General features: G+C 35.2%; 1 protein-coding gene across 2 annotated transcripts in view; it reads left to right on the top strand.

Moving 5' to 3' along the window:
• Positions 1-14,589, top strand: part of IPMK (inositol polyphosphate multikinase) — a 48,305-nt gene extending 33,716 nt beyond the window's left edge. For both annotated transcript variants that reach the window (XM_047701789.1, XM_047701788.1), the window contains exons 5-6: positions 7,865-7,946; positions 9,437-14,589. In XM_047701789.1, coding sequence (XP_047557745.1) covers positions 7,865-7,946; positions 9,437-10,059 — 705 coding nt within the window. In that variant the 3' untranslated portion in view covers positions 10,060-14,589. The remainder of the gene's footprint in view (positions 1-7,864; positions 7,947-9,436) is intronic.
• Positions 14,590-27,223: the final 12,634 nt, after the last annotated feature.

The following is a 27,223-nucleotide window of genomic DNA, read 5'->3' as shown; positions in this document are numbered from 1 at the left end:
TAGCCAACAGGAACATCAAAAGGTTCTCAACATTACTAATCTCAGGGAAACACAAATCAAGATCACAACGACAATTACCTCACACGTTAAAACGGCAAACATCAGAAAGACAAGAGATAACAAGAATTGCCCAGAATATGGAAAAAAGGGAATTAACACTCCTCTGGGAATTATACTCAGCATCTCAGCGTCAAGCCACTAGAACTTTGAATAGTTCGAATGCGAAAAATGTAAATTAGGTATAGCTACTATGGAAAACAGTATGGAGGTTTCTCAAAAAATTAGAAAATAGAACTACCACATGATCCAGCAATTCTACTTCTGGGCATATATTCAAGGAAATGAAAACAGAATTATCATAGAGATATGTGCAATTTATACTCTAATGTTTAAAAATTTTCCTCCAGGAAAGTCATGCCTTCTTATTACTGACTAGACTGAAATTTACCAAATACATCAAATATTCAAAAATATATTTAAATATTTTTCTGTTCTGCTCAGCCAATAGTAGAAGAGGTTTTGCGGGCAGAATAACTTGCCAGTTTTCTGTGCTGGTTTAGGATCTTTCTTTTTTTATATTTATTTGTTTAAATTTTATTTATTTATTTATTTAAGAGAGTGGGTGTGAGCGGGGGGAGAGAGAATTTTTTTTTAAATTAATATATAATGTATTATTAACCCCAGGGGTACAAGTCTGTGAATCACCAGGTTTACACACTTCACAGCACTCACCATAGCACATACCCTCCCCAATGTCCATAACCCCACCACCCTCTCCCTGCCCCCCACCCCCTGGCCACCCTCAATTTGTTTTGTGACATTAAGAGTCTCTTATGATTTGTCTCCCTCCCAATCCCATCTTGTTTCATTTATTCTTTTCCTACTCCCCAAACCCCCTACGTTGTATCTCCACTTCCTCATATCAGGGAGATCATATGATAGTTGTCTTTCTCTGATTGACTTATTTCGCTCCACATAATACCCTCTAGTTCCATCCATGTCGTCACAAATGGCAAGATTTCATTTCTTTTGATGGCTGCATAGTATTCCATTGTATATATATACCACATCTTCTTTATCCATTCATCTGTTGATGGACATCTAGGTTCTTTCCATAGTTTGGCTATTGTGGACATTGCTGCTATAAACATTCAAGTGCACGTGCCCCTTCGGATCACTACATTTGTATCTTTAGTGTAAATACCCAGTAATGCAATTGCTGGGTCATAGGGTAGCTCTATTTTCAACATTTTGAGGAACCTCCATGCTGTTTTCCAGAGTGGTTGCACCAGCTTGCATTCCCACCAACAGTGTTGGAGGGTTCCCCTTTCAGAGAGAGAGAATCTTAAGCAGGCTCCACTCCCAGCACAAAGTCTGACACAGGGCTCAGTCTCACAACCCTGAGATCATGACCTGAACCAAAATCAAGAGTTGGACACTTAACCAACTAAGCCACCCATGTGCCCCTAGGAATTACTTACTTTTAATGATTTTAATAATTATACTATATTTCATTGATCCCAAGATGATGTGATGATAAGACTGAAGAAAAATGAAATCTTGCCATTTGCAATGACATGGATGGAGCTAGGATGCAGTATGCTAAGTAAAGTAAGTCAGAGAAAGACAAATACCATATGATCTCATTCATGTGAAATTTAAGAAAGAAGACAGATGAACATTTGTGAAGGGGGAAACAAAACGAAGGAGAGAGGGAAACAAACCATAAGAGATTCTTAATGGTAGTGAACAAACTGAGGGTTGATGGAGGGAGTTAGGTGGGGGATGGGCTAGATGGGTGATGGGTATTAAAGAGGGCACTTGATGTGATAAGCAGTGGGTATTGTATATAAGTGATGAATCACTGAATTCTACTCCAGAAACCAATATTGCATTCTGTGTTAACTAACTAAAATTTAATTTAAAAAAGAAAGCTTTTTAAAATAATTAATTTTCAGGTGCTTGGCTGGCTCAGTTGGTGGTACACACAACTCTTATTTCAGGATTGTGAGTTCGAGCCCCATGTTGGTGTAGAGATAACTTAAAAAATGAAAAATAAACTTGAAAAAAAAAAGACCAATTGATTTAATAACAAGATTTATTGAGATATGTGTTACAAAACAGGTAGAAACAGAGTAGAGCCTGTAAGAGCAAGGGAGTCAAGAAAGGAGCGTTATAGAGTGACTTTAGAAAAGATGGTACAATTTTTCCATGCTCTCTGAAAGTAGAGTGCTCCTATGAAACTTTTTGTGATCCGACATGGCCTCAAGTGAAAACTCAGTTACCATTAATTTATATGGAAAAGTTTTGAGTTTCCCACACCCAAGAAATAACCCCTCAGGCTCTTCTGATACCTTAGGCTCCATCTTGCTAATGGATGCACAAAATTCATCAAGTAAAGCACAGATATTCACAGTTCAAAGGTATGGCATCCTGATGCTGGAATGCTGACTGCAGTTCCCTGTGAAGGAGTTTGGTGGTGCTGCTCTTGCTGCTGGGGTTCATGTTGCCTCTATAACAGTTACCTCCAAACAAAGGCTGAACACTATTTTCACTTTTTGCCTTTCTTTATAGAAATGAAAATCCTCTTTGGACCTCTTTTGGTTAGCAAAAACAGATACTAATGTAGTTCTTTTGTGAAAGTAAAGTGGTGTTACACAAACTTTTGAAAAGCAAGAGATATCTATCTTTTGAACTGGCAACAAGGGAAAGTAAAAAAATTGAGAAGTAGTGTGTATTGTGAGACAGGAGTTTATGTAAGGTGACTGGAACATACTATATATAGGTAGGTGGGGTGTAGATTATCTTAAAGTGTTAGATTTAAGAGAAGTAACCTGCTTTAGGACTTAGTGGTTTTTTTTTTAAATAGTCTCCTTATGGATTGACTATTATATACATTCTTGTTTAATTTTCCAGTTTTGTATTGATTCTGAAACCAAGACATAATTACAGGGATTTATTATATTTATTAGCCAAAAGTAATTATAGTGTATAGAAATTTACCTGAAATTTCTTTAAATCATAGAATTGAAGATTTTAAATGATTTAATTTTCAGATGTTCCAGTGTATTTTTGGCAACAGCTTAAAGTTTTGACAAAGAAATACTTTTGAAGGGAAGTACCTTTTCTTAATCACTGATTCCTAGTTGATTGGGGAAATGATTCTTCTCTTTTGGTATTTATTGATCTTATCTAAAGATCAGACTCTTTTTTTTTCTTTATAATATGATGATAGTAACCTTTTACGTCTTGAATTGACTTAATCGGAAAGGTGTTTTGCTAAAGATATTTTGTTTGCTCCAGATTTAAGTTCACATAAAATGAGCAACTCATATGGTGAAATATGATCCAGGAAGGGCTAGAACTTGCTTTTGCTTGTTTTTTTGTTTTTGTTTTTAAGTGGGCTCCATGCCCAACGTAGAGCTTAAACTCACCTGTGAGATTAAGGGTCAGTCACATGCTTCCACTGATGGAGCCAGCCAGACTCCCCAGCGTTTGCCTGTTTGCTTGTTATTCTGCCCTACTCATGTCTTCCAGCTTTCCTTTCCATTAAACTTTTTTTTTTCTACATGTTTAGATGTTTTCAAGATTGGTGTGTAACTTTTGATTTACAAGTATCTTTGCTGCTGACCAAGACTGGGCAGTCCGTAGAGATAGAGAGTAGAGATGGAGAAATTCTCTTTCTATTCCAGTGTTAACTGTAGAATAGAAATAGAGGAAAAGAGAAGATCAATAAAGGAGTTCCACTGAAACTATTTAACTTTAGTCTGTGTGTGAAATGTAGATTCTGAAATACAATTTAGCTCAGATAATACACCCCTGAATAAGTAGAATAGTTTTTATTTTGAAAATCATGGGTTGGGGCGCCTGGGTGGCTCAGTGGGTTAAGCCGCTGCCTTCGGCTCAGGTCATGATCTCAGAGTCCTGGGATCGAGCCCCACATCAGGCTCTCTGCTCAGCAGGGAGCCTGCTTCCTCCTCTCTCTCTGCCTGCCTCTCTGCCTGCTTGTGATCTCTCTGTCAAATAAATAAAATAAAATCTTTAAAAAAAAAAAAAAAAAAAAAAAGAAAATCATGGGTTTTTTGTACATTTTCTAGTTTATGGTTCACATAACTATGTACTTGAAAATTTGAAAATTCTCATTTTTTGCATTGATCTATTCAGATTATTTTCTCAATTTCATCCTTTTTTATTGCAATATAATTGACATATAACATTGTGTAATTTTAAGGTATACAAAATGTTGATTTGCATATATTGCAATATGATTACCACCTTAGCATTAGATTAGCTAACACCTCTATCATGTTGGAAATTCTTTTTTATTTAATTAATTTACTTTTTTTTTTCAAGAATCCTCTTTTAAACCTGTTTATGTGTATAGAGAACATGAGTGGTTATTTTAAAACACATTTTGGATATACTTAACTGTTCTTATAAAAATAATATTTCCTGTAGCCAAATGTAATTTTTGATGTTTATAAAGTGCCTTCTTCCATTCATAGTAACACTTTGCTCAAGATAAATTATATATATATAATATATATATACATTATATAATATATATATATACATTTTTTTAAGGATTTTATTTATTTACTTGACAGAGAGAGCAAGAGAGTACAGGCAGTCAGAGCAGCAGAGGGAGAGGGAGAAGCAGGCTCCCCACTGATCAGGGAGCCTGATGCGGGGCTCAATCCCAGGACCCTGGGATCATGACCTGAGCCAAAGGCAGTCACTTAACTAGCTGACCACCCAGGCACCCCAAATTATATTTCTTTAGTAGGCATTATGTGTTGGTGTGTTTAAGAACATGATTGTAATTGAACTTTTTTCAGTTAGGTATAGCATTGGAAATAGATGGCAATTAACTATAACAGACTAAAAGGTTTAAAATATCAATTCCCAAATCAATATATTCTTTTTTTTTTTAAGATTTTATTTACTTATTTGACAGAGTTCACAAGTAGGCAGAGAGAGAGGAAGGGAAGCAGGCTCCCCGCTGAGCAGAGAGCCTGATGCGGGGCTCCATCCCAGGAGCCTGGGATCATGACCTGAGCCGAAGGCAGAGGCTTTAACCCACTGAGCCACCCAGGCACCCCCAAATCAATATATTCTTCATACTTCCTAAAAATACTGATTTAAGGGGTGCCTGGATAGCTCAGCTGGTTTAACATGTGACTCTTGGTTTCAGCTCAGATGGGGCTCTGCACTCAGCGGGGAGTCTGGTTGAGATTTTCTCCCTCTGCCCCTCTGCCCACTTGTGCATGCTCTGTCTCTCAAAAATAAATAAATATATTTATTTAAAACTTGAGAAGGTACATTATTGTATGCTTCAAACTCCAAAAATTGTAGAAACATAGACATACATACAGTGAGAAGTCACCTTCCACACAGGATGTTATTATTTTCTCTCCAGTGTATCCTTCCAGAGATATTTTTAACATGTACAAATACCGCATATATGTGTTCTTTTATCAAAAAACCTACTTTGAATACAGTTTTGTATATTACTTTTTTTTTTCCATTTAACATATCATAAAGATCTCTCCACAGTGGCACACTGTTATTACACCATGATTTAACCAGCTCCCTTTGATTGTTTCCAGTCTTTTGCTATTACAAATAATGTTACAAATGAATAAAAAGAGACCTACCTCATTTCACCAATATGCAAGCAGATTTTTGGGACAAGTTCCTAGAGGAGAATTGCTAGGGTTATATGCATTTGTAATTTTGGTAGATATTGGCAGTCTCCCTGATAGGGAGCAGTATTTCACGATTTGGGGGAGGGCAGTGCTCCCCTTGTGTTTGAGAGCTGATTTATGTGAACTGTTCAGATCCTTTTTTTCATTTTTTCCCATAAGATTAATCATGTCCTTTGTTCATTATATAAATTTTAAATACTTTTTCTCTGTGTTTATTTGTCTTTTGATTTCTGCTTGGCAAAAACACTATGAACATTTTTTAAAACATACTGTGTATGAAGGAAATTTCTGAGTTCTGTTTAGAAATGCCTTCCCTAGTATCAGTTATTCTTCCATCTTTGTGGGGATCCTTTTATCATTTCATTTTGTGCATTTTGATATTTGATATATTTGGACTTTATCCTTGTATAAGGTATAAATACAACTTATTTTTTTCCAGATCACTACCTAAAGACACTATCATTACTTATTAATAAATTATCCATCTTTTTCTACTGATTTAAATAAAATACTGTTCTCACAAACTTCTCATGTATTTGATTCCAAAGATATGTTTTAATGAAATCAGTGTCTAGAGATATCTGAACTCCCATGTTTATTGCAGCATTATTAGTGATGGCTAAGATATGGAAACAGTACACGTACAGATGAATGGATAAAGAAGATGTAGTTTGTATATATACACACACACAATAGAATATTATTCAGCCACAAGAAAGAAGGAAATCCTACTGTGCAACAGTATGGATGAATCTGAAGGGCATTTCGCTGAGTGAAATAAACCAGACAAAGAAAGGCAAATGATGTGTGGTACCACTTAACACGTCAATCCCAAAAAAAGAAAGAAAGAAACCAATTTCATGGAAATAGATTAGAATGGTGGCTCCTAGGGGTTTGGCGGGGGTGGGGGAGGACGGAAATGAGATATATGTCATAGGGTACAGACTTCCAGTTACAGGATAAGTTCTGAGGACCTGATGTACAGCATGGTAACTCTAGTTAATAATACAGTACTGTGTACTTGAAATTGGCTGAGAGTAGCTCTTAAGCCTTCTCACCACACATGCACAAAAAATGAGTTAACTGTGAGGTGACGCACATGTTAATTATTTTGATCTTAGTAATCATTAACAGTGTGTATGTGTAGCAAATAATCACGTACACTATGTATGATTATATTTCTCATACGTTCCTCGATAAAGCTGGAAAATATATTTTAATATCTAGTAGGATGGCAAGGCTAGTCCCTCATTATTCTTATTTGGATTTTTCCTGCCTATTCTTGTTTTTTTTTTAATATGAACTTCAGAATTAGTTTATATGGTTAAAAAAAAGTTGTTTTATTATAATCTCACTTTAGTTGTTGATTTAAGTAGTAGTAAGTTGATTAGTTGTTGATTTAAGTAAATTAAATTGTTAATTTAAGTAGGATTAATACCTTTATGATGCTGAGTTTCCATTCTGAGAACAATGGGAGTGCATTTGTATGTTTTAAGAATGTTTTAAAGGTATCTTTATATAGACTTACACTTATTTAGTTTATTTCTTTGTTGTTGCATTGGTAAATAGAGTCTTCCATTATATTTTCTAACTGGTTATTTGTAAATATGAAAGCTTATTTCTGGGTACCAATTTGTACTCAGTAACCATTTCAAGTTCTTATTGTTTGTATTAGCTTTTCAGTTGATTTTCCAATACACAACTATTATCTATAAAGAGTAATATTTTTATCTCCTTCTTTCCAAATTATTATACCCTTTCTCTTGTCTATATTTGCTAGAAATTCCAGAACGATATTAGATAGATGATAAAAAAAAATTGTGGTAGAATACTTTTTCTAAAAGCTTCTTGTATTTTAAGACAGATGTTTCCTTATTTCCTTTTTAAACTCGAGGCTAACTTTTGGTGGACTGATGTTGATAATTCTTTCATATTGGAAATATTTATCAGTCCTTTTAAAGAGTTTTCATTAATAGAGGATATAAATTTTTTAGATGCCTTTTCAGCATCCATTGATATATGAATTTTTTTCTTCTTGAGTCTATTAGAATGAAATATGAGTAGATCTTCCCATCCTTAACTATCATTGCATTGTTGGGTAAACCCCACATGGTCAAGGACGATTAGTTTTTAATATTCAGTGCTTTTTCTCACAGGTTTACCATGTTCATTCTGACAGCTATGAGACACAAAATCAGCACTATGGAAGAAGCTTAACAAAAGAAACTCTAAAAGATGGTATGGATTGAAAAACTTATTTCAATACTTTTATTACTGCACAGTTATCAAAATAATTCTAAAATAATTTCGGTCTCAGTTCTTTGGTGTAATTATGGTATAATGATTCGATCCATAATAAATGTAAACCCTTAAATTTACACAGTTGGATTATTCATAATCCCTAGTTTGTAATACACCAAAACTATGAATCCTTGAGTGCCTTCTTTTATTTTAGTTCATTTCTTATTATACATTAAAAAATAATGAACATCTGTGAACCAGCCATATAGTTCAAGTCCTGAAACTAGAGGTTGTTTTTCAAATCCTAGTGTGTAAATCATAGTGTATTAAAACTGCTTTTTACATAAGAGACTTTAAGATGTATATTGTATGTAATGTACTTTTATCGAAATCTCCCATGTCTAATTTAGCTGTATATTACAAGCTTCTAGAACCACATAGTAAAAATAAATGGCATTAGAAGTAGTTTAAAGCCTGCTAACATAAATGCCTCTAAAATAGTTATAGCCGAGCTATTACAAAAGCAACGAGACCCTAATAGGTTCCTGGAAATAATATTCTATTAAAAACTTTATTCTTAGCTTTGCCTAAGATGGGAAAGAGCTTATGTGTAGTGTAGTTTGAAAAAAATTTTTAATTTTATATATAAAAGACAAACATACACAGTGTGATCTTAACAGTATTTGCCTTGGTTTATTTAACCAATAGCAGGATAATACTCAGATTGGCTCTTTGTTAAAATATTTTGCAGGCTAATGTGAGTATACATTTTTAGCAATTTCTATCCATAGTGGGGGAACAAACTATTTAAAAGCAGAAATCAAGTTATATATACCCATAAATTCTCAAATATGATAAAATAAGCATAAACAACATGAAAAGAGGCTTAATAATCTGATAGTTTAAAACACGTAAAAGTCTCAGTTTTGAATCACATATTCAACCTGGAGTAGCTTTGATCCCAAAGTGAGCTTAACTTTTGTGAAGACTGATTTAATCAATGTTATTAAGAACGGAAAGAATTTATTATAGTTATGATTTGGTATTTTGGTAATGGGCCGTTGTTGCCATTACAAGTAGTTGTGATTTGACTCTAGGTTTTAGATTAGCTCTTGAATGTGATTCTAACAAACAAGTAATCTTATTAAAAATAAATCCCTCACACTAGCAAATGAAGCAAATCTTGGAATCACATTCCTTAAGAGAATATATATAGAGAGAGAACTAAACTACCAGTCTTTGTGTAATAATTTTTTTAATCTAAATAGTATGTTTCACTTTACCTAAGTGTCATTTTCTAATAAGAGAATCTTCACTAAAAATTATGTTGAGGTTCAGGTTTCTATGTCTGACTAGAATTTTACCTGTTCAGCTAATTGCAAGGGGTGATAGGAAGAAATTGAAGAATTGTATTTAAGATGAGTTTATTTCCCATGTGATAGCTAGTTCATAATTTCATTATAATCCTAATATTTTCCTGTTTACAGGAGTCTCCAGGTTTTTTCATAATGGATTCTGCTTAAGAAAAGATGCTGTTGCTGCCAGTATTCAGAAGATTGAGAATATTCTGCAGTGGTTTGAAAATCAGAAGCAGCTTAATTTTTATGCAAGTTCATTACTGTTTGTTTATGAAGGTTCATCTCGGCCAACTACTACAAAATCAAATGACAGAACTTTGGTAGAAAAACTTTTGTCCAAAGGGCAACTGTCAGACACAGATGTACTAGAGTACAATAATAACTTTCATGTGTTAAATTCCACAGAGAATGGAAAAATAGATGCTTCAGTGGGCAAAAGCCTCTCCAAGATGTATGCTCGTCACAGAAAAATGTGTTCAAAAAGGCATCACAGTCAGACTTCATTGAAAGTTGAAAATATAGAGCAAGACAATGGGTGGAAAAGCATGTCACAGGAACATTTAAATGGAAATGTACTTTCCCAACTGGAAAAAGTTTTCTATCATCTTCCCACTGGTTGCCAAGAGATTTCAGAAGCAGAAGTGCGAATGATAGATTTTGCTCATGTGTTCCCTAGCAACTCAATAGATGAGGGATATGTTTATGGGCTGAAGCATTTAATTACTGTACTGCAAAGTATTTTAGACAATTGAATCCTTTGCTGCAGTCTTTGTAAGGGATGGGGCAATCATAAGAGCAGCAGTCAATATCTCTGTACTTGTAAATCTATGTAAAAAATTTATATTGTGAGTCTACATTTTGTCTTTATACTTTTGGTAGGAGGGTTATCTTTTTTATAATCTTACTCAGGAAAACTAATTATTTGCTCATTAGAAAACTATGAAGAATAAAGAAACTTAGGAATCTTAAGCAGGGAATGTGGTGGTACATGGCTTAAACATCTGGCTGAATCAAGATGCAAACCATTATTCAGTCATTAAGAGTTTATTTAGCTTTCTGTAGCCAATTTGTCATGAAATCTCTGTCCACTGAACCCTGACAATGAGCCATATCTAAACTCATTAAATTAATGGAACACTTAAAAATCTAGAAAGCACAGGTTGATGTCCTTGGTATTACTATGTATGAAATCATTAAAACTGGAGAAAATTCTACTTCAGAACAATTAAGTACTGTTTAGGTTTTATGTTAAAAGTTCAGACCAGCATATCAAAAGGTGCTTCTTAGTAAAGCGATTTAGAATTATTGCATTCCAAAAGCAGATTTTCTCTTTAATTTCCATTAAAATGGACATTTCAATATATTATACTTCATGAGAAAGATAATTAAACAACAAGAACAACAAAAATCTTGAAATTAAGGTCACTAATTATTCTCGTCAGGGTTAGGAGAAGAAATAAGTTATTTGCAAGGAACAAAATGGTTTTCTTTGAAAATCTTTCATTGATGTGAAAATTGGAATATATATTTACTACATTTGAAAAGTGCTGTAAACCATATAATACTTTTTGCTCTAAATGCAGCTTCAAAAGGTAGATGATTGAAGCTTTGTCTTATTTCTCCTTTAAATAGCTTGAGAATTTTCTCATTTAAAATTCATGTATTTATATATCCCCATTTAGTTCAACAGTAGTATAAATATATGTTGCCAAAAAAGTGCTTCTCAGAATTTTAGTAAGCAGTGAAGGACACCATCAAGTGTTGTGTTATCAAAAGTACTATGTAAATTAGTGCATCTCCAATAGTTCGGTGCATATCTAAATTCATGCTTCTATGTCACTCTTATTCAAACAGTTTTATACCCTATTCCAGAGAGAAATTACGATTTAATTTTGTGATAGGTGGGCGGAATGCCATTTTTCCTGGAAAAATGAGATTTTTAAGTATTATCTGCATTTCACATTTACCACCTTTTAAAAAAACAGTTATTGAAAAAGGATTTACAAATATGTTAGCTGTTTATGAAAGCATTAATTGTACTTTGACTTACTAATAACATATCTAAGTAGTTAACAGTTTTGACATATTCCTGAAAAATGTTTTAGATTTGTGGGCTGTTGGACTTTTCCCTCTTTTTCCCCCTAGAATTAAAAATTAAAGTTTTAAATCTAAGCAGATTTTTTTGGTGTGGAGGAAAGTATCACAATTTTATCTCTAAGCGTACTTTGCAAATATTTGAGCACAGACAGAAGTACCAAATGTTCTATGATTCTGTGTTTGGTAAATCTATTAAACCTGAATTACTTTAAAATTCATATACATTTTGTTAGAGCAAAAAAAAATTTTTTTTAGAGTCAGTATAAGTATTTTTCGTAGAGACTTCATATTTTTCTTACTGCCTAAATGGGTATTGGCTATAGCTTTTGGGGGGAGATAAATTTCAAGTGCTCATAAATAGTCAAAAAATTTTTAATTTTACCTTTTTTCTCCTACAGTATAGACTTCTGTTGTTGTTCGTATTTGGACAGTAGTTCAGTAAGTCTTAATAAGCTCAGATAATTAATAATTTTGAGTCTTTTAACAAGAGTTTTTTTGTAACGGATGGTATCGGTCTATGTATAGTAAATTTAATAAATCTAAGTATTACCAGACTTTTGCACATTTTAGCTCAATAAAGTGTGAATCAGCTTTCTAGATTTTCTTTATCCATATTTGGAAATACAGTTTTGGAAAAATCAGTGTCTTACCTTTTTGATACAGTAGATAATCTTGGTTTTGTTTTAATAAAACAAAAAGCGCTTTTATTATTTTTTTTTCAGGGAAGGGATTACATTTAATTCTGTTTGTTTACATTTTTATCACTATTATCCAATGCCCATTTTATGTTACTTTATAAGTAATCTTACATATCACAGAGGAAGTATCTGTTTATGTAATCTACATGTCAATATTTTACTGTCTAGCCCAGTTTAACATTATGTTTAGCCATTTAACATTATGCTGAAATTTACCACTGTGGGGAAGAATGATCACTATTCACCAACCATATTTAAACATGTACATGTTTAAGAAATAAGCATAATAAGGATATAGTTTGGGTTAATAGGATTATCATAGGTTTTTTCCCCCCTAGGAAACATAAATAATGATTTTAGTGTATTTCTTATGGAATGCACTCATGAAAAGGACTTTAAGAGATTGTGGATAGTATAATAATACATTTCTCTAATAAAAATTTAAATTGTATAATAGTTTTATAATAAAGTATTTACACTAATATTTTAATATGGGTAGAAGTTGCATAGATTCAAATAAATTAAAAATTGATAAATGCTAAATATTTTATCTAAATAGTTTTTCAAGAAACAGTTGTGAAAATGTGTATATTAAGTGGCTCTAACATGGAGCTTTGTGGTATTTTCAACTCAGTATTCATTCTTTGTTTTATATGTCTAGAAAGATCATACTTAGTATTCCTCTTTACACTACAATTTGCTATTATGGGGCTTTAGATTGTGTTAAACTGAATAAGAACTTTTTTTCTGATTTTCAGTATAATTTACTATTTTATGATTTCTAAGGCAGTGTTCTTCATATTATCTCTATAATATCTATATATTGATAATATAACTTAAAAAGTGATTAATTTTCAGAGAGATTTGAGTTGTAATTTTCATATTTCATGCAACTGAAAACTTTTGTTTCTAGGATTTGGAATATTGTAGAAAATACAGGATGAAAGAAAATGGTATGAAACAATTTTATTTGAGGAATTACTGTTTTTAAAACACTGTCATCATTTTAGTACTCTCTTAACAGACATTTGATACTTTAAAACTTGATTTGCTCTTAAAATTGTTTACAGTGCTTTGTAATAATCTTTCTTATTCAGTGCCTTTAACCTTGATTTGATATGATTGTAGCCTCAGTTATCATTCCACTACATCCTGCAATATTTTTATAGCCTAGACAGCAGTTTGTTTAAAAAAAAAAAGTCAATTTGATCATGTAAAGAGGTAGCAATTGTCTATCAATGCTTTGGGAAGACAAGTAGAGTTGCCTATAGGCCAGGCTACTTAATTCATTCAGAAATATCGGATGTCTACCATGTGCCCAGCATTTTTGGCCCTGAATATGCAGTTCAGACAAAGCCCTAACCATTGTCTGCATTCTGTCTGGATGGGGTGGGTCTGGGGACTGAATTAAAAGAGAGATACAGAAAAATATGCATTATCAATACTGAAGCTAACTAGCATTTGAGTTTGTGTAAAGATAAGGTAATGATTATTGAGCTGAGATGAAGCAACTGACAATATGTTGGGTGAAAAATAATACTTGCAGCATTATAACCTCTATTTGACTCTTGAGTTCAGGTAGTAATTATAGGTAGGATAAAAAGGCCTTAATTTTTCACTTTTTTTGCTGGTAAAGGTACGTTTATTTTTAGGCTGTCCATTTAGAGTAGTGTTTTAACAGAACATTGCTGTGAAAAACATTCCATTACATATTCACAAGGAAATTACTGCACATTTTTAAAATTGTATTTTATAATTACATACAAGTACTTTAGACCTCAGTCTCATCTTCAAACCACTGGTATTTTAAATTTGGCAATGAATATGAAATTTTTGACTTACAGAGTGATTGTATTGTTACTTAAAATGCTTGTTAATATTTTAGGAAGGTTGGAGTCTCTGTTTTTTGATGTTTAAATTGTTACTTATGTTGATAGTGTCTAATAAGAGGAAATAGCATTTGTGCAATTAAATTAGAATATACTTTTAAAAGTTTTAATTGTTAAACTTTGTCATCATGGGATTATATTTTGGCCTGGTGTTCACTTACAATCTGTTAGTAAGTTTAATTATGAAGTGAAATAGTTTCAAATAGTAATGCACCTGCATATAAATGAAATTGGTGTGCACAAAGACACTTTACTATAGGGAGTTGTACTGGAAGATTTATGAAAGCATGTGAAATTGCACCTAAAATTGTATTAGTGACTATGCTAAATTTATTTTACTTGATGAATGAATGTATTTAGTGTAGTCAAAGTTACTTTGGTTTAAATGTCTACACAATGTCCTTTTTTTAATGTGTTTGTAATTTGTAGTGTTGATGGGGGGTATTTGGACTTGGACTGCAGGGGTTATTGTCAATGTGTGATTTGTGTTTTTATTTTATAGAATCATCTAATGTGATATACCGATTTTTATAAGTGATATTTAGATAATTCTAATAACTGTATATTTGACAACCTATTAAAATGTTTTGCAATTGGAGCTTTTCTTCATTGTATTATGCTAACAAACTCATGGTAATTTAAAAATAACATACTCATTCAACAAATATTTGAGTGTATGTTATGTACCAGAAACTACAGGAATCATGAAGGATTCAAGGATGATTAAGACAAGCTAGTAACAGAAAAAAAAAATGCATTGCAAATGAAAAAAATTTTAACTTTTTTGCCTGAATATTTTTCTATGAGATGTGCTAAAATCTTTGGAATCAACCTTGTAGGAGAAGTGGAAAACAGGAGAACAAACTGACTTGGCTGTGAAGATACATATTGCAATTGTAAAACTTCAGAAGTGGGTAAGATAGTTTTGCCTGTATTTGAAGTTTTGTGAATCAGCTACTTAATAAGTGACCTAATTATTTTCATTCATTAATTAAAAAGAGAGGGTATATCAAATGCCTGTCCTATATTAAGCACCATATTTGGCTTTGGAGATTTTGAAAAGCTGCCTAAGAGATTCAGTACATGTTCTCAAGATATGTACTATCTGGTAGAAAGAAAAAATAATAAAAAGGGTAAAATATTATTGGGGTATGACTGATACTTAACCAATATCCAGCAGGGCTGTGAAAGAGAGGAGTCAGTTCTGATAAAATGCAAGAGGAAGAAGGGACTCATAGTCTCATTGCAGTTGTGACTCAAGGCTCCAGAAAGCTAGAGGGCATTCCTCTTTTTTTTGCCTGCTACTATAAACCATGGGAAGGAGCAATACTATGTGAAGTAGTTTCTGAGACTGGCTGCCTAACTGCTGAGAATAACAGAATCCCATAGCTGTAGTCCCCTAGTTACAGCTAACTATAAGAACTAAGTAAAAGCTGAAATGAAGTAAGTGAAAATGATCACCTGAGAATTTCATTGAAAATGCAGATTCCGATTCAGAGGCCTGGATGGGGTCTGTGATGCTCCTGGCCCATGGACCACTCCTTAGTAGCAAGATTTTCAAAAGGTTCTTTTGGTGTAGAATGTGCAGTAGAACTTGGATCACTTTTATCCAAACAACCAGAGCTATTTGAAAGCCAGGGAGAGTGCTGAGAAAGAATGTGAGAAAATAACAGCCAGTAATGGCTCACGTTAATACTGTCCATTCTTGGGGGCGCCTGGGTGGCTCGGTTGGTTAAGCAACTGCCTTCGGCTCAGGTCATGATCCCGGAGTCCTGGGATCGAGTCCCACATCGGGCTCCCAGCTCCATGGGGAGTCTGCTTCTCCCTCTGACCTCCCCTCTCATGCTCTCTGTCTCTCAAATAAATAAATTAAAAAAAAAAATACTGTCCATTCTTGAATGGAAGAAAAGTTCATCTGCTACGTCAGGCCATTAAACTTTCCTCCTCCAGGTCTTAGGGCTCCTGTAATAATAGACTAATCTTTTTCTATTTGCAGCTGTTAGCTTTTCACATGTGTGAACGATGCCTACCAACTGAAGAAAACAGTCTGCATATGCTTGTTAATTACATTGTACTTGCTTTAGGGAGAAATGATGTGGTACAATTGGTTTGGATACTCAGATGTTTTGAGTTTATATGTTTCTAAGAGAAGTTAGGAAGGTTTTGGTTTTTTTTTTTTTTAAGGTTTTTTGGTTTTTTTAGCTGATCACAAGTGCCCTATTTTTTTTTTTCAATTTCTTTTCAGTGTTCCAGAATTCATTGTTTATGCACCACACCCTATTTTTAAAGAGTGTGGCATGTAGGCAGAGAATTTTAGACTGTGAAGCCCAATGTGGGGTCCATTTCACAATCCTGAGATCATGACCTGAGCCCATATCTAGAGTCAGATGCTCAACGGACTGCGCCACCCAAGCATAAAGGAAGGTCGTTAAAATTGTTATTTATTAAACTAATATAATTTGACAAAGTGCTTTGGGATGGGCACAAAAAAGATGGTGAATGTGGAAGCATCATGTGGACACTTGTTATCTATGGAAGAATGAACAGTATTACCTCAAACATTTTAAAGATTATAAGTTTAAGGTAAATAGGCTGAATTTATAGCTTATAGGGCTTTGATCCAGTTCAAAGAGTATCTTTATTTTTGTGAGTTGTAAAGAAACCATAACTTTTAGTTCTCATCAGTCTTAACTTCCATCTTCCACTCCCTATTATGGTCGACTCTAACCCATCCATGTTATGCTAGAGGCAGAGAGACCAATCTCAGTAATGGGCTAGCCTGACCACTCTGTCAGCATGATTGCTGCATAACACCCTAAAATGTAGGTGGCTTAACAATTGTCCTTTATTATTTGTATGGATTTGCAAGTCAGTTTGGTGATTCTGCTGATCTTGGCTAGATTTACTCATGTTTCTACAGTCAGCTGTCAGGTCAGCTGAGTTGGGGGCTGGGAGGGGGTGGGTTGTGAGCTAGTCTAGGATGGCTGGGATGACATGTCAACCTTCTTTCATTAGGCTAGCCCCAGCATTTTCTTTTGGTAGTTGTGGGAGTACAAGAGAAGACGCTGAAACATGCAAACAGGTTTCAAGTTTGTTTGTGTCAAGTTTGCGATTATTGCCAAATCCAGTTAGCATGGGCAGCTACGGAAGGGCATGATGCAATCAACCACATGCTCCAAACTCAGACCAACTCATATAGGACACCAGAATATTGCCCTGGCTTATCATGGTCTATGTTTTCATCAGGCAGAAAGTCAGATCAAGTGGACAATGTGGGCATTCCGTTAAGAATGATCCCTTGGTCAGAACAGAGGCAGCAGGATAAACTGTGTTCAAATTTTAAAATCTCATTTGTTTTCCCTTTTTTAAAGATTTCACCCAGGTTCCCACACTTTACCTCCCCTAGGTAGAACCCTCTGGGTAGTCTCACAATGTTGCCATCCTCAGTTTGTAATAATATGTTATTTGAGGAATGGCTGGTACTTTTTTTTTTGGTACTTTTTTCTTTTTTTTTCCCCCGAAGTTTTTACTTAAATTCAAGTTAATTAAATACAGTGTAATACTAGTTTCGAGTGGAGAATTTAGTGATTCATCACTTACATACAACACCAGGTACTCATTGCAAGAGCTCTCCTTAATCCCCACCACCTGTTTAACACATCTTCCCATCAGTCTCACCTCCTCCAGTAACTATTGATTTGTTCTCTATAATTAGGAGAGTGTTTTTTGGTTTGCCTCTCCCCGCCGCCCCTGCCATGTTCATTTGTTTCTTTTTTTTTTTTTTAAAGATTTTATTTATTTATTTGACAGAGAGAGATCACAAGTAGACGGAGAGGCAGGCAGAGAGAGAGAGAGAGAGAGAGGGAAGCAGGCTCCCTGCTGAGCAGAGAGCCCAATGTGGGCCTCGATCCCAGGACCCTGAGATCATGACCTGAGCTGAAGGCAGCAGCTTAACCCACTGAGCCACCCAGGCGCCCTGTTCATTTGTTTCTTAAATTCCACATATAGAGGTGCCTGGGTGGTTCAGTCAGTTAAGTGGCTGCCTTCGGCTCAGGTCATGATCCTGGATTCCTGAGATGTAGCGCGGCACTGGGCTCCCTTCTCAGCAGGGCATCTGCTTCTCCTTTTCCCTCCACTCATGATCTCTCTCTCTCTGCTCTCCAATAAAATCTTTAAAAAGTCCCACGTATGAGTGAAATATGGTATTTGTCTTTCTCTGACTGACTTATTTCACTTAGCATAATACTATTTAGCTTGGTCCATGTCCTTACAGATGGCAAGATTTCATTCTTTTTGATGGCTGAATAATACCACAAGGTATCCTAAGCAATCTTAATGGGGTTCCTTGGTGATGACTTGAGTGTCAATTTTCTTTCAAGTGTATATAAACTTACGTTTCTATGACAAAAATTATGCAAAAGACATGTACTTTCTATTACATATTGTAGATACTGTTTTCCAGTTGATGAAACTATTTTTTTAATTGAACTAGTACTTTTGGTTCAGTTTTTAGGTGCAAGAGCTACCTTATTCTAAAATATTATTTGAACTTGAATGCACTGTTTTATTGTCAGGTTAGCTAGATTTTAGTTTTATTTTCTCCCCACTATTTTTTTTTCTATTGTTAGTATATAATATACCACTGAGGGTGAAAATTCTTTTATTTTTAAAGATTTTATTTATTTATTTGACAGAGAGCTCACAAGAGAGAGAGAGGCAGGCAGAGAGAGGGGGGAAAGGAGGCTTCCTGCTGAGCAGAGAGCCTGATGTGGGGTTCCATCCCAGTACCCTGGGATCATGACCTGAACCAAAGGCAAAGGCTTAACACACTGAGCCACCCAGGTGCCCCTAAGGGTGAAAATTTTTAGGAAGAATGTCTGTTTATTTCATAATTTCTCTTTTCTATGAATTTCTCATTCATTTTTCAAGGAGGAGATACTATTATGGTTTTTATCCTTTTAGTATGTTCTGAATATATTTCTTGGGGAAAATAAAATTAACAAGTCTTCTTTTAAGAATAACAACATCTCTCTACTTATCCAAAGCAGTCAGGGATTTTATCCTTAATTTCCAGTTTCTAGGTTTTTAGTAATTCTGTATAACATCAAATAGGTGTAGTTGCTGAGCAAAATTAGACATTTTGCTCAGTAACTACACAAATACATGCTATGTAGCTTTTCCCGGGTGTTCGATCTTTATTTTTCTTCTATAGCTTTTGTAGAGACCTTGCTTTTACAAAAGGGCTCAAGTATTTGAGTCTTAGGAATATGATATTCAGGGGCACCTGGCTGGCTCAGTCAGTTAAGCATCTGCCTTCAGCTCAGGTCATGATCCTGGAGTCCTGGGATCCAGCCCTGCTTCAGGCTCCTTGCTCAGTGGGGAGTCTGCTTCTCCCTCTGGCCCGCACCAAGCTTTTCCTCTCTCTCTTCCTCTCAAATAAATAAATTAGATCTTTTAAAAAAATATATAATATAAACTTTTGAGGCAAGCCATAAATAGCAAATAATAGAAACTTCACATAACAAAGCTACAAATAACTGCAGGTGTCACAATGTTCTTAAACTCTTTATAGTAATCCATCCAAAAAGCATTGCACAATTTCTTATATTTTCAGAAGAAGACATTAAAGGTAAGTGGTGACTGTTTTTTCCTCTACCTAAACAACTTTAGTCCAGGAGGTGATAGTTCTTGTGTAGCTACTTCCAGAATCATTGTTATTCCTGCTTCCTTCCTTAAACATAACAAAGCAAAAGCAAACTCCTGTGAAGTACCCCTCTCTCTCCTTACTGTGCCTTCTACTCACAGCCCTCCAGTGATGTCAATACATCACTGTGACCTGGCTCACAGTCAGTCTCTCCGTGGAGTTTTTTATTTTTGTTTTAAAGGTCTTATTTATTTATTTGACAGACAGAAATCACAAGTAGGCAGAGAGGCAGGCAGAGAGAGAGTGGGAAGCAGGCTCCCCGCCGAGCAGAGAGCCCAATGCTGGGCTCAATCCCAGGACCCTGACATCATGACTTGAGCCAAAGGCAGAGGCTTTAACCCACTGAGCCACCCAAGCGCCCCTCTCCGTGGAGTTTTTTAAAGGCGATATCCGTGTATATGCACTCAAACTGGTGGCTAAAGTCTGAAGAACGGTCTTATTGGAAACTGTCGTTTGACCTGTGGAGTGTGATGCTAAACTCTGTTAGCATCAGGATTATATTGCAGTATTTTAATGTGTGTTTCTGTTTAAATCACCTTAGTATGTGTATACATATGTATGTACATATATATACACACAAATTTATATATTTGATTCATTAACATCAAAATCATGGCCAACAGCACTATAACTCATCCCTGATCAAAGCTTATCTAATATATGTGTTTCTTTGCCAGACACATCACAGCCCTCTTCTCTCAGATACACTAGGTAGAAGTTCAGCCCTGCTCAAGGGCCATTTAAACAATGATATCACCCAAAAAAGGCACAAAAATACAAAAATCTAGCACAAAACAAAATACAAAAAAGAGATAATATGAGAAGTGAAATGAAGGTAGAGCACTGCCTTGTTCAACTTCAGCTGGGCAACTCAAATTTTTTGCTACTCTGTTCATGTCCACAAATTATTGTAAAAATGACATGAATATTGATTTGAAGCTATAATAAATTTTACTGAGTAGGTGAATTTGCAAATATGGAATCCATGAATAGTTAAGCTCAACTGTAATATAGAGTGAGAATGTTTATATCAGCCACTGCATTATTTACATATTATAATCATTTATAACTCAATTCTTTTAGTTTGGGGTCTAGGCATGATTGGTTAGAACCACCTATCCCACATCCTGTAAGAAGTTCAATATACTTCTCCAGGGCTTGTTCTCAATAGGAACTAGCCCCAAGTGTATATTTTTCCAAGCATTTCATTTCATTTATCTCTACAACTGTACTTTCTGCTCCATACAAAGCCAAGAGTGGGACTCAGCTCTTTTTTCTTGATTTACTCTCAAACTGTTTGCACAAGGCATTTGTATAGCAGGCTAGGGAAGGCTGGGAAATTGAAAACTTGGTTACGTTGTAGTAACAAAAACAGAATAGAATATTAAACATCCTTGCCCTAAATTGTCCTTTATTTCCTCCACCCCATCTCCTAGAACTTTATTAAAAATAAATAGTTACTATGGTCATTAGTCTTTGTTTTTCCCTCTTTCCTAGCAATATCTGTAAATAGAAGAACAGAGATTTAGTTTAAGTCTAATGAATTATGGTAACCACTCTTTGGCAAGCACAATTGGCTGTGGCAATTTTAAATCCATTTTCCTCCTTTATGTTGCTAATGTCAAATCCATTTAATCCTCACAAAGTCTTCATAAGATTTATTTCAGATTTACAGACTAGGAAAAGGCCTATATAGAGATTAAGTAACTTGTCAGAGTTCAGACTTTAATACAAGAAATTCAACCTAGATCTAAGAGGCCACGGTGCTTAATTACCACACTAGATTTGCTTACTTCTCAATTCTTTAAATTCCCTAATAAGGAATGTCTGGATGAGTAAGAATATGCCACTTACTGACCTATAGGAAAAAACACCTACAATCAAATGCTGAAAATATTATCCAAATTAGAAATGTGGGTTTATGAAATCTTACTCTCCACGGAGGTATTCTGGGCAACTGGCTGGCTCAGGAAGAGGAGCATGTGACTCTTGATCTCAGGTTCGTGAGTTTGAGCCCCAGGTGGGGTGTACAGATTGCTAAGAAAAATAATATAACTTAAAAAGGAATCGAGAGGGATGCCTAGGTGGCACAGTCATTTAAGCAACTGAGTGGGTTTTGGCTCAGGTTGTGAGATCCAGCCCCGTATCAGTTCTGCACTCAGTATGAAGTCTGCTTAAGACTTTCTCCCCCTCGGGGGTGCCTGGGTGGCTCAGTGGGTTGAGCCGCTGCCTTCGGCTCAGGTCATGATCTCAGGGTCCTGGGATCAAGTCCCGTGGGATCAAGTCCCGCATTCGGGCTCTCTCTCTCTCTCTCTGCCTGCTTCTCTGCCTACTTGTGATCTCTCTCTGTCAAATAAAATCTTAAAAAAAAAAAAAAAATTTCTCTCTCTCTCCCTCTACCCATCCCCACCCAAAGCTGACACACACTCTCTAAAATAAATAAAATCTAAAAAGAAATAAAGAAGTTAAAATTCTGGAAGTAAAAATTGAATAGTCTCTATTTAGTGTAGAATATAACACAAGAATGGAGATTTTAAATATGTATTTAATTATACTGGTTAGATATTTGCAGCATTGTGATGGTTTTCTGATGTTGTTAGGCAAATTTGAAAGGGTGCAGATTAGAGCTAAAAGTACCATGGTGGGAATATGTTTTACATTATATAAATTAATTTAAAAATTTAACTTACTGCTAAGCAGAGCTTTCTCATGAATATATAGACAAAGTAAATGAATGCTATCAAGATATACCATGTACGGAAAATTTTCTTTTATCCTTTTACATTTTATTGAGGTATAATTCAAGACCTGTTAGCAAATTTGAGATTTAAATTACAATCGATTTTAGAATTTTCCATTACCCCCAAACTGTTCCTCAGCCGATTTGCACTTTTTCACTGTTTTTAACAGGCCTGAGGTAGGAACATACATGCACGCACAGGCTTTACTACTTGAATTAAAAAGGAAAATCGCTTAATACCACCTAGTGGTGTTTATGTAGATAGCAAGTTGATACTGGAGTTCTCAAAATCCTCGATTTGAGAATCCTTCAATGGGATCACTACATAAGCTACAAATATTTATGGTTTATCATTGAAAATCAACTCAAAAATATCCATAAAATCCTAAAATCCTTACTAGATAAATTTTTAGAAGTTTAATTTTAAAAACTAACGATATCTTTTCTTTGAGAGTTTAGTTGGGACCCCAGTATGTTTAGGTTGATAAATGCTTAACAGCTTTATTTGAGGCAAGGATAAATCATTTGAAGCCAGGATCCTAACCAACTTACTCCCTGACTTGATAAAACTAACTTTATAAAGAAAAGGCTGCAGAGAAATACACAAAAATAGAAAGAGTGGTTATACTTCGGTATTTGAAAATGAGTTAATTTTTCCTTTTATTTTTCTTGAGTATGTATTTAGAGTTGAAAAAAAAAAAACAATAAGCTCTATTTTCAAAAGTGAACATCAAATTTCACCATATCACAAAAATGCCTAACAAAGTCCCTGAAAGGCAGTAATTTTTCATGACTATTCCCTTTCTTGGTTCCTCCCTGTTGGTAGCAGTAACTGCCTCACTCACAGGTTAAGACTGAAGGCGGTGGTTAACTAGGGGACACCTGCCTCAGCCTCTCAGTATGACTCCTTGCTGGGGACTCCACCTGTTACCTGGTTTCATGGGAGCTCAATGTTCCAAGGTTAATTAAATATGATCAACAGTGTTATTATAGTGAAATGTACATATTTCTGATAGTATTACTAGAAAACAGTGTTTTATTATAAAAAATTATTCAGGGTGAAAATAGTTTTGGCAAAGAGTTATGCATTTAGGGATGTCAAATTGAATAATAATAAATACCTAATTTAGGGCGCCTGGGTGGCTCAGTGGGTTAAGCCGCTGCCTTCGGCTCAGGTCATGATCTCAGGGTCCTGGGATCGAGGCCCGCATCGGGCTCTCTGCTCAGCAGGGAGCCTGCTTCCCTCTCTCTCTCTCTCTGCCTGCCTCTCCGTCCGCTTGTGATCTCTCTCTGTCAAATAAATAAATAAAATCTTAAAAAAAAAATAAAAAAATAAATACCTAATTTAGATTCCAGTTCTGGCTCTGATTTATACTATCCATGTGACTGTGGTAAAACCACCTGACATCTTTGTCCTGAACTTCTCAACTGCAAACTGGGGATAATAAAAATACCTTGTAAGGTATTTGTAAAGTTGTTACGGGAATTAAACAATACATGTATACCATATATTAAGCTCTAACTGTAAGGTATTGTTACTATTATTGTACTGGTAGTATTATTTTCTTAGAGTGGTGTAGCTTAATATGTGACTGGGGAATTCTGATCACACCACTCCTACAAGTGTAGATAAAACATAAAATACAGTATAGGAGAGGTAGGTGCCAGTGCTGTCCGTGGTTCTGAACCCACCATGGTTCAGCAGGCTGAGACTGGAAACCTCAAGACACTGGTGATTCTTTTATTTATTTTTTAAAATACTTTATTTAAATTCAATTTAGTTAATTCATACTGTATTATTAATTTCCAAGGTAGAACTTAGTGATTCGTCCATTGCATTTAACACCCCATGCTCATTACATCAAGTGCCCTCCTTAATGCCCCTCACCCAATTACCCCACCCTCCAGCAACCTTCTGTTTGTTTCCTAAAATTCAGTGTTTCGTACTGTTTGCCACCATCTCTCTTTTCATCTTATTTTTCCTTCCCTTCCTCTATGTTCATCTGCTTTGTTTCTTAAATTTCACAAGTGAATTCATATGGTATTTGTCTTTCTCTGATTGACTTATTTTGCTTAGCATAACAGCTTCTAGTTCCAGTCATGTCATTGCAAATGGCAAGATGTCATTCTTTTTGATGACTAATACTGCTATATATATCTATATAGATATATATATCTATCACTGGTGTGTGTGTGTGTGTGTGTGTATATATATATATATATATATATATATATATATATATATATATATATCACTTTTTCCTTATTCATGCACCTGTCAATGGACATCTGGGCTCTTTCCATATTTTGACTATTGTGGACATTGTTGCTATGAACATTGGGGTTCATGTGCCCCTAAAAATTAATGATTTAGAAAACAACAGACAAAATTGGTGAGGATGCAGAGAAAGGGGAACCCTTTTGCACTGTTGGCGGGAATGCAAACTGATCCAGCCACTCCAGAAAACAGTAAGGAGTTTCCTTAACAATAGAGCTACCTTATGACCCAGCAATTGCACTACTAGGTATTTCTCTAAAGGAATGTATTTTAAGGTGAGAAATATCTTTCAAACTAACTAAAGAAGAAACACTGAAGAGAAAGTGTTGAGGATCGGCAATGTTGAAATCACCACTACAGTGTTCTGGGTTCTCTGGAAAAAACTATCTTGTATTAAACATCTTGATAGCAAGGTTCTTCCCCCCACCCCTTTAAAAAATTTTATTTTCAGTGTTCCAGAATTCATTGTTTATGCACCACAGCCAGTGCTCTATGCAATATGTGCCTTCCATAATACCCACCACCAGGCTCACCCAACTCCTCACCCCCCTCCCCTCCAAAACCCTCAGTTTGTTTCTTAGAGTCCACAGTCTCTCATGGTTTTTCACCTCCTCTAATTTCCCCCAATTCCCTTCTCCTCTCCATCTCCCACATCCTCCATGTTATTCCTTATGCTCCACAAGTAAGCAAAACCATATGATAATTGACTCTGCTTGACTTATTTCACTTAGCATAATCTCTCCCAGTACCATCCATGTTGATACAAAAGTTGGGTATTCATCTTCTCTTATGGAGGCATAATACTCCATAGTACATATGGACCATATCTTCTTTATCCATTCATTCATTGAAGGGCATCTTGGTTCTTTCCACAGTTTGGTGACTGTGGCCATTGCTATGAACACTGGGGTACAGATGGTCCTCCTTTTCACTGCATCTGTATCTTTCGCATAAATACCTTATAGTGCAATTGCAGGGTTATAGGGTAGCTCTATTTTTAATTTCTTAAGGAATCTCCACACTGTTTTCCAAAGTGGCTGCACCAAGTTGCATTCCCACCAGCAGTGTAAGAGTTCCCCTTTCTCCACATCCTCTCCAACACACGTTGTTTACTGTCTTGTTAATTTTGGCCATTCTAACTGGTGTAAGGTGGTATCTCAGTGTGGTTTTGATTTGAATCTCCCTGATGGCTAGTGATGATGAACATCTTTTCATGTGCCTGTTAGCCATTTGTATGTCTTCTTTGGAGAAGTGTCTGTTCATGTCTTCTGCCCATTTTTTGACATGATTATCTGTTTTGTGTGTGTTGAGTTTGAGAAGTTCTTTATAGATCTTGGATATCAACCCTTTGTCTGTAGTGTCATTTGCGAATATCTTCTCCCATTCCGTGGGTTGCCTCTTTGTTTTATTGACTATTTCCTTTGCTGTGCAGAAGCTTTTGATCTTGATGAAGTCCCAAAAGTTCATTTTCACTTTTGTTTCCTTTGCCTTTGGAAACATATCTTAAAAGAAGTTGCTATGTCCAATGTCGAAGAAGTTACTGTCTGTGTTCTCCTCTAGGATTCTGATGGATTCCTGTTTCACATTGAGGTCTTTCATCCATTTCGAGTTTATCTTTGTGTACGGTGTAAGAGAATGGTCGAGTTTCTTTCTTCTATACAGAGCTGTCCAATTTTCCCAGCACCATTTGTTGAAGAGACTTTTTTCCACTGTATATTTTTCCCTGCTTTGTTGAAGATTAACTGACCATAGAGTTGAGGGTCCATATCTGGGCTCTCTACTCTGTTCCACTGGTCTATGTGCCTGTTTTTGTGCCAGTACCATGCTGTCTCGGTGATCACAGCTTTGTAGTAAAGCTTGAAACCAGACAGCGTGATGCCCCCAGTTTTGTTTTTCTTTTTTTAACATTTCCTTAGCAATTCGGGTCTCTTCTGGTTCCATACAAATTTTGGGATTGTTTGCTCCAGCTCTTTGAGAAATGCTGGTGGAATTTTGATTGGAATGGCATTGAAAGTATAGATTGCTCTAGGCAGTATAGACATTTTAACAATGTAATTCTTCTGATCCATGAGCAGGGAATAGCTTCTATCTTTTTGTGTATTCTTCAGTTTCTTTCATGAGTGTTGTGTAGTTCCTCGAGTACAGATCCTTCACCTCTTTGGTTAGGCTTATTCCTAACCAAAGAAACATAAGATATGCATACTGTATTATTAATTTCAAATATTTTATGATTCTTGGTGCTATAGTAAATGGAATTGACTCTCTAATTTCCCTTTCTATGTTTTCATTGTTACTGTATAAGAAAGCAACTGATTTCTATATATTGATCTTGTATCCTGCCACATTACTGAATTGCTGTATGAGTTCTAGTAGTTTGGGGGTGGAGTCTTTTGAGTTTTCCATATAAAGTATCATGTCATCTGCGAAGAGAGAGAGTTTGACTTCTTCATTGCCAATTTGAATACCTTTTATTTCTTTTTTTGCCTAATTGCTGTTGCTAGGACTTCTAA

Source organism: Lutra lutra, chromosome 14 (assembly GCF_902655055.1).
Source record: "Lutra lutra chromosome 14, mLutLut1.2, whole genome shotgun sequence".
NCBI lineage: Eukaryota > Metazoa > Chordata > Mammalia > Carnivora > Mustelidae > Lutra > Lutra lutra.
The sequence above is the reverse complement of the archived record's forward strand: the minus strand, read 5'-3'. Positions and strand labels throughout refer to the sequence as shown.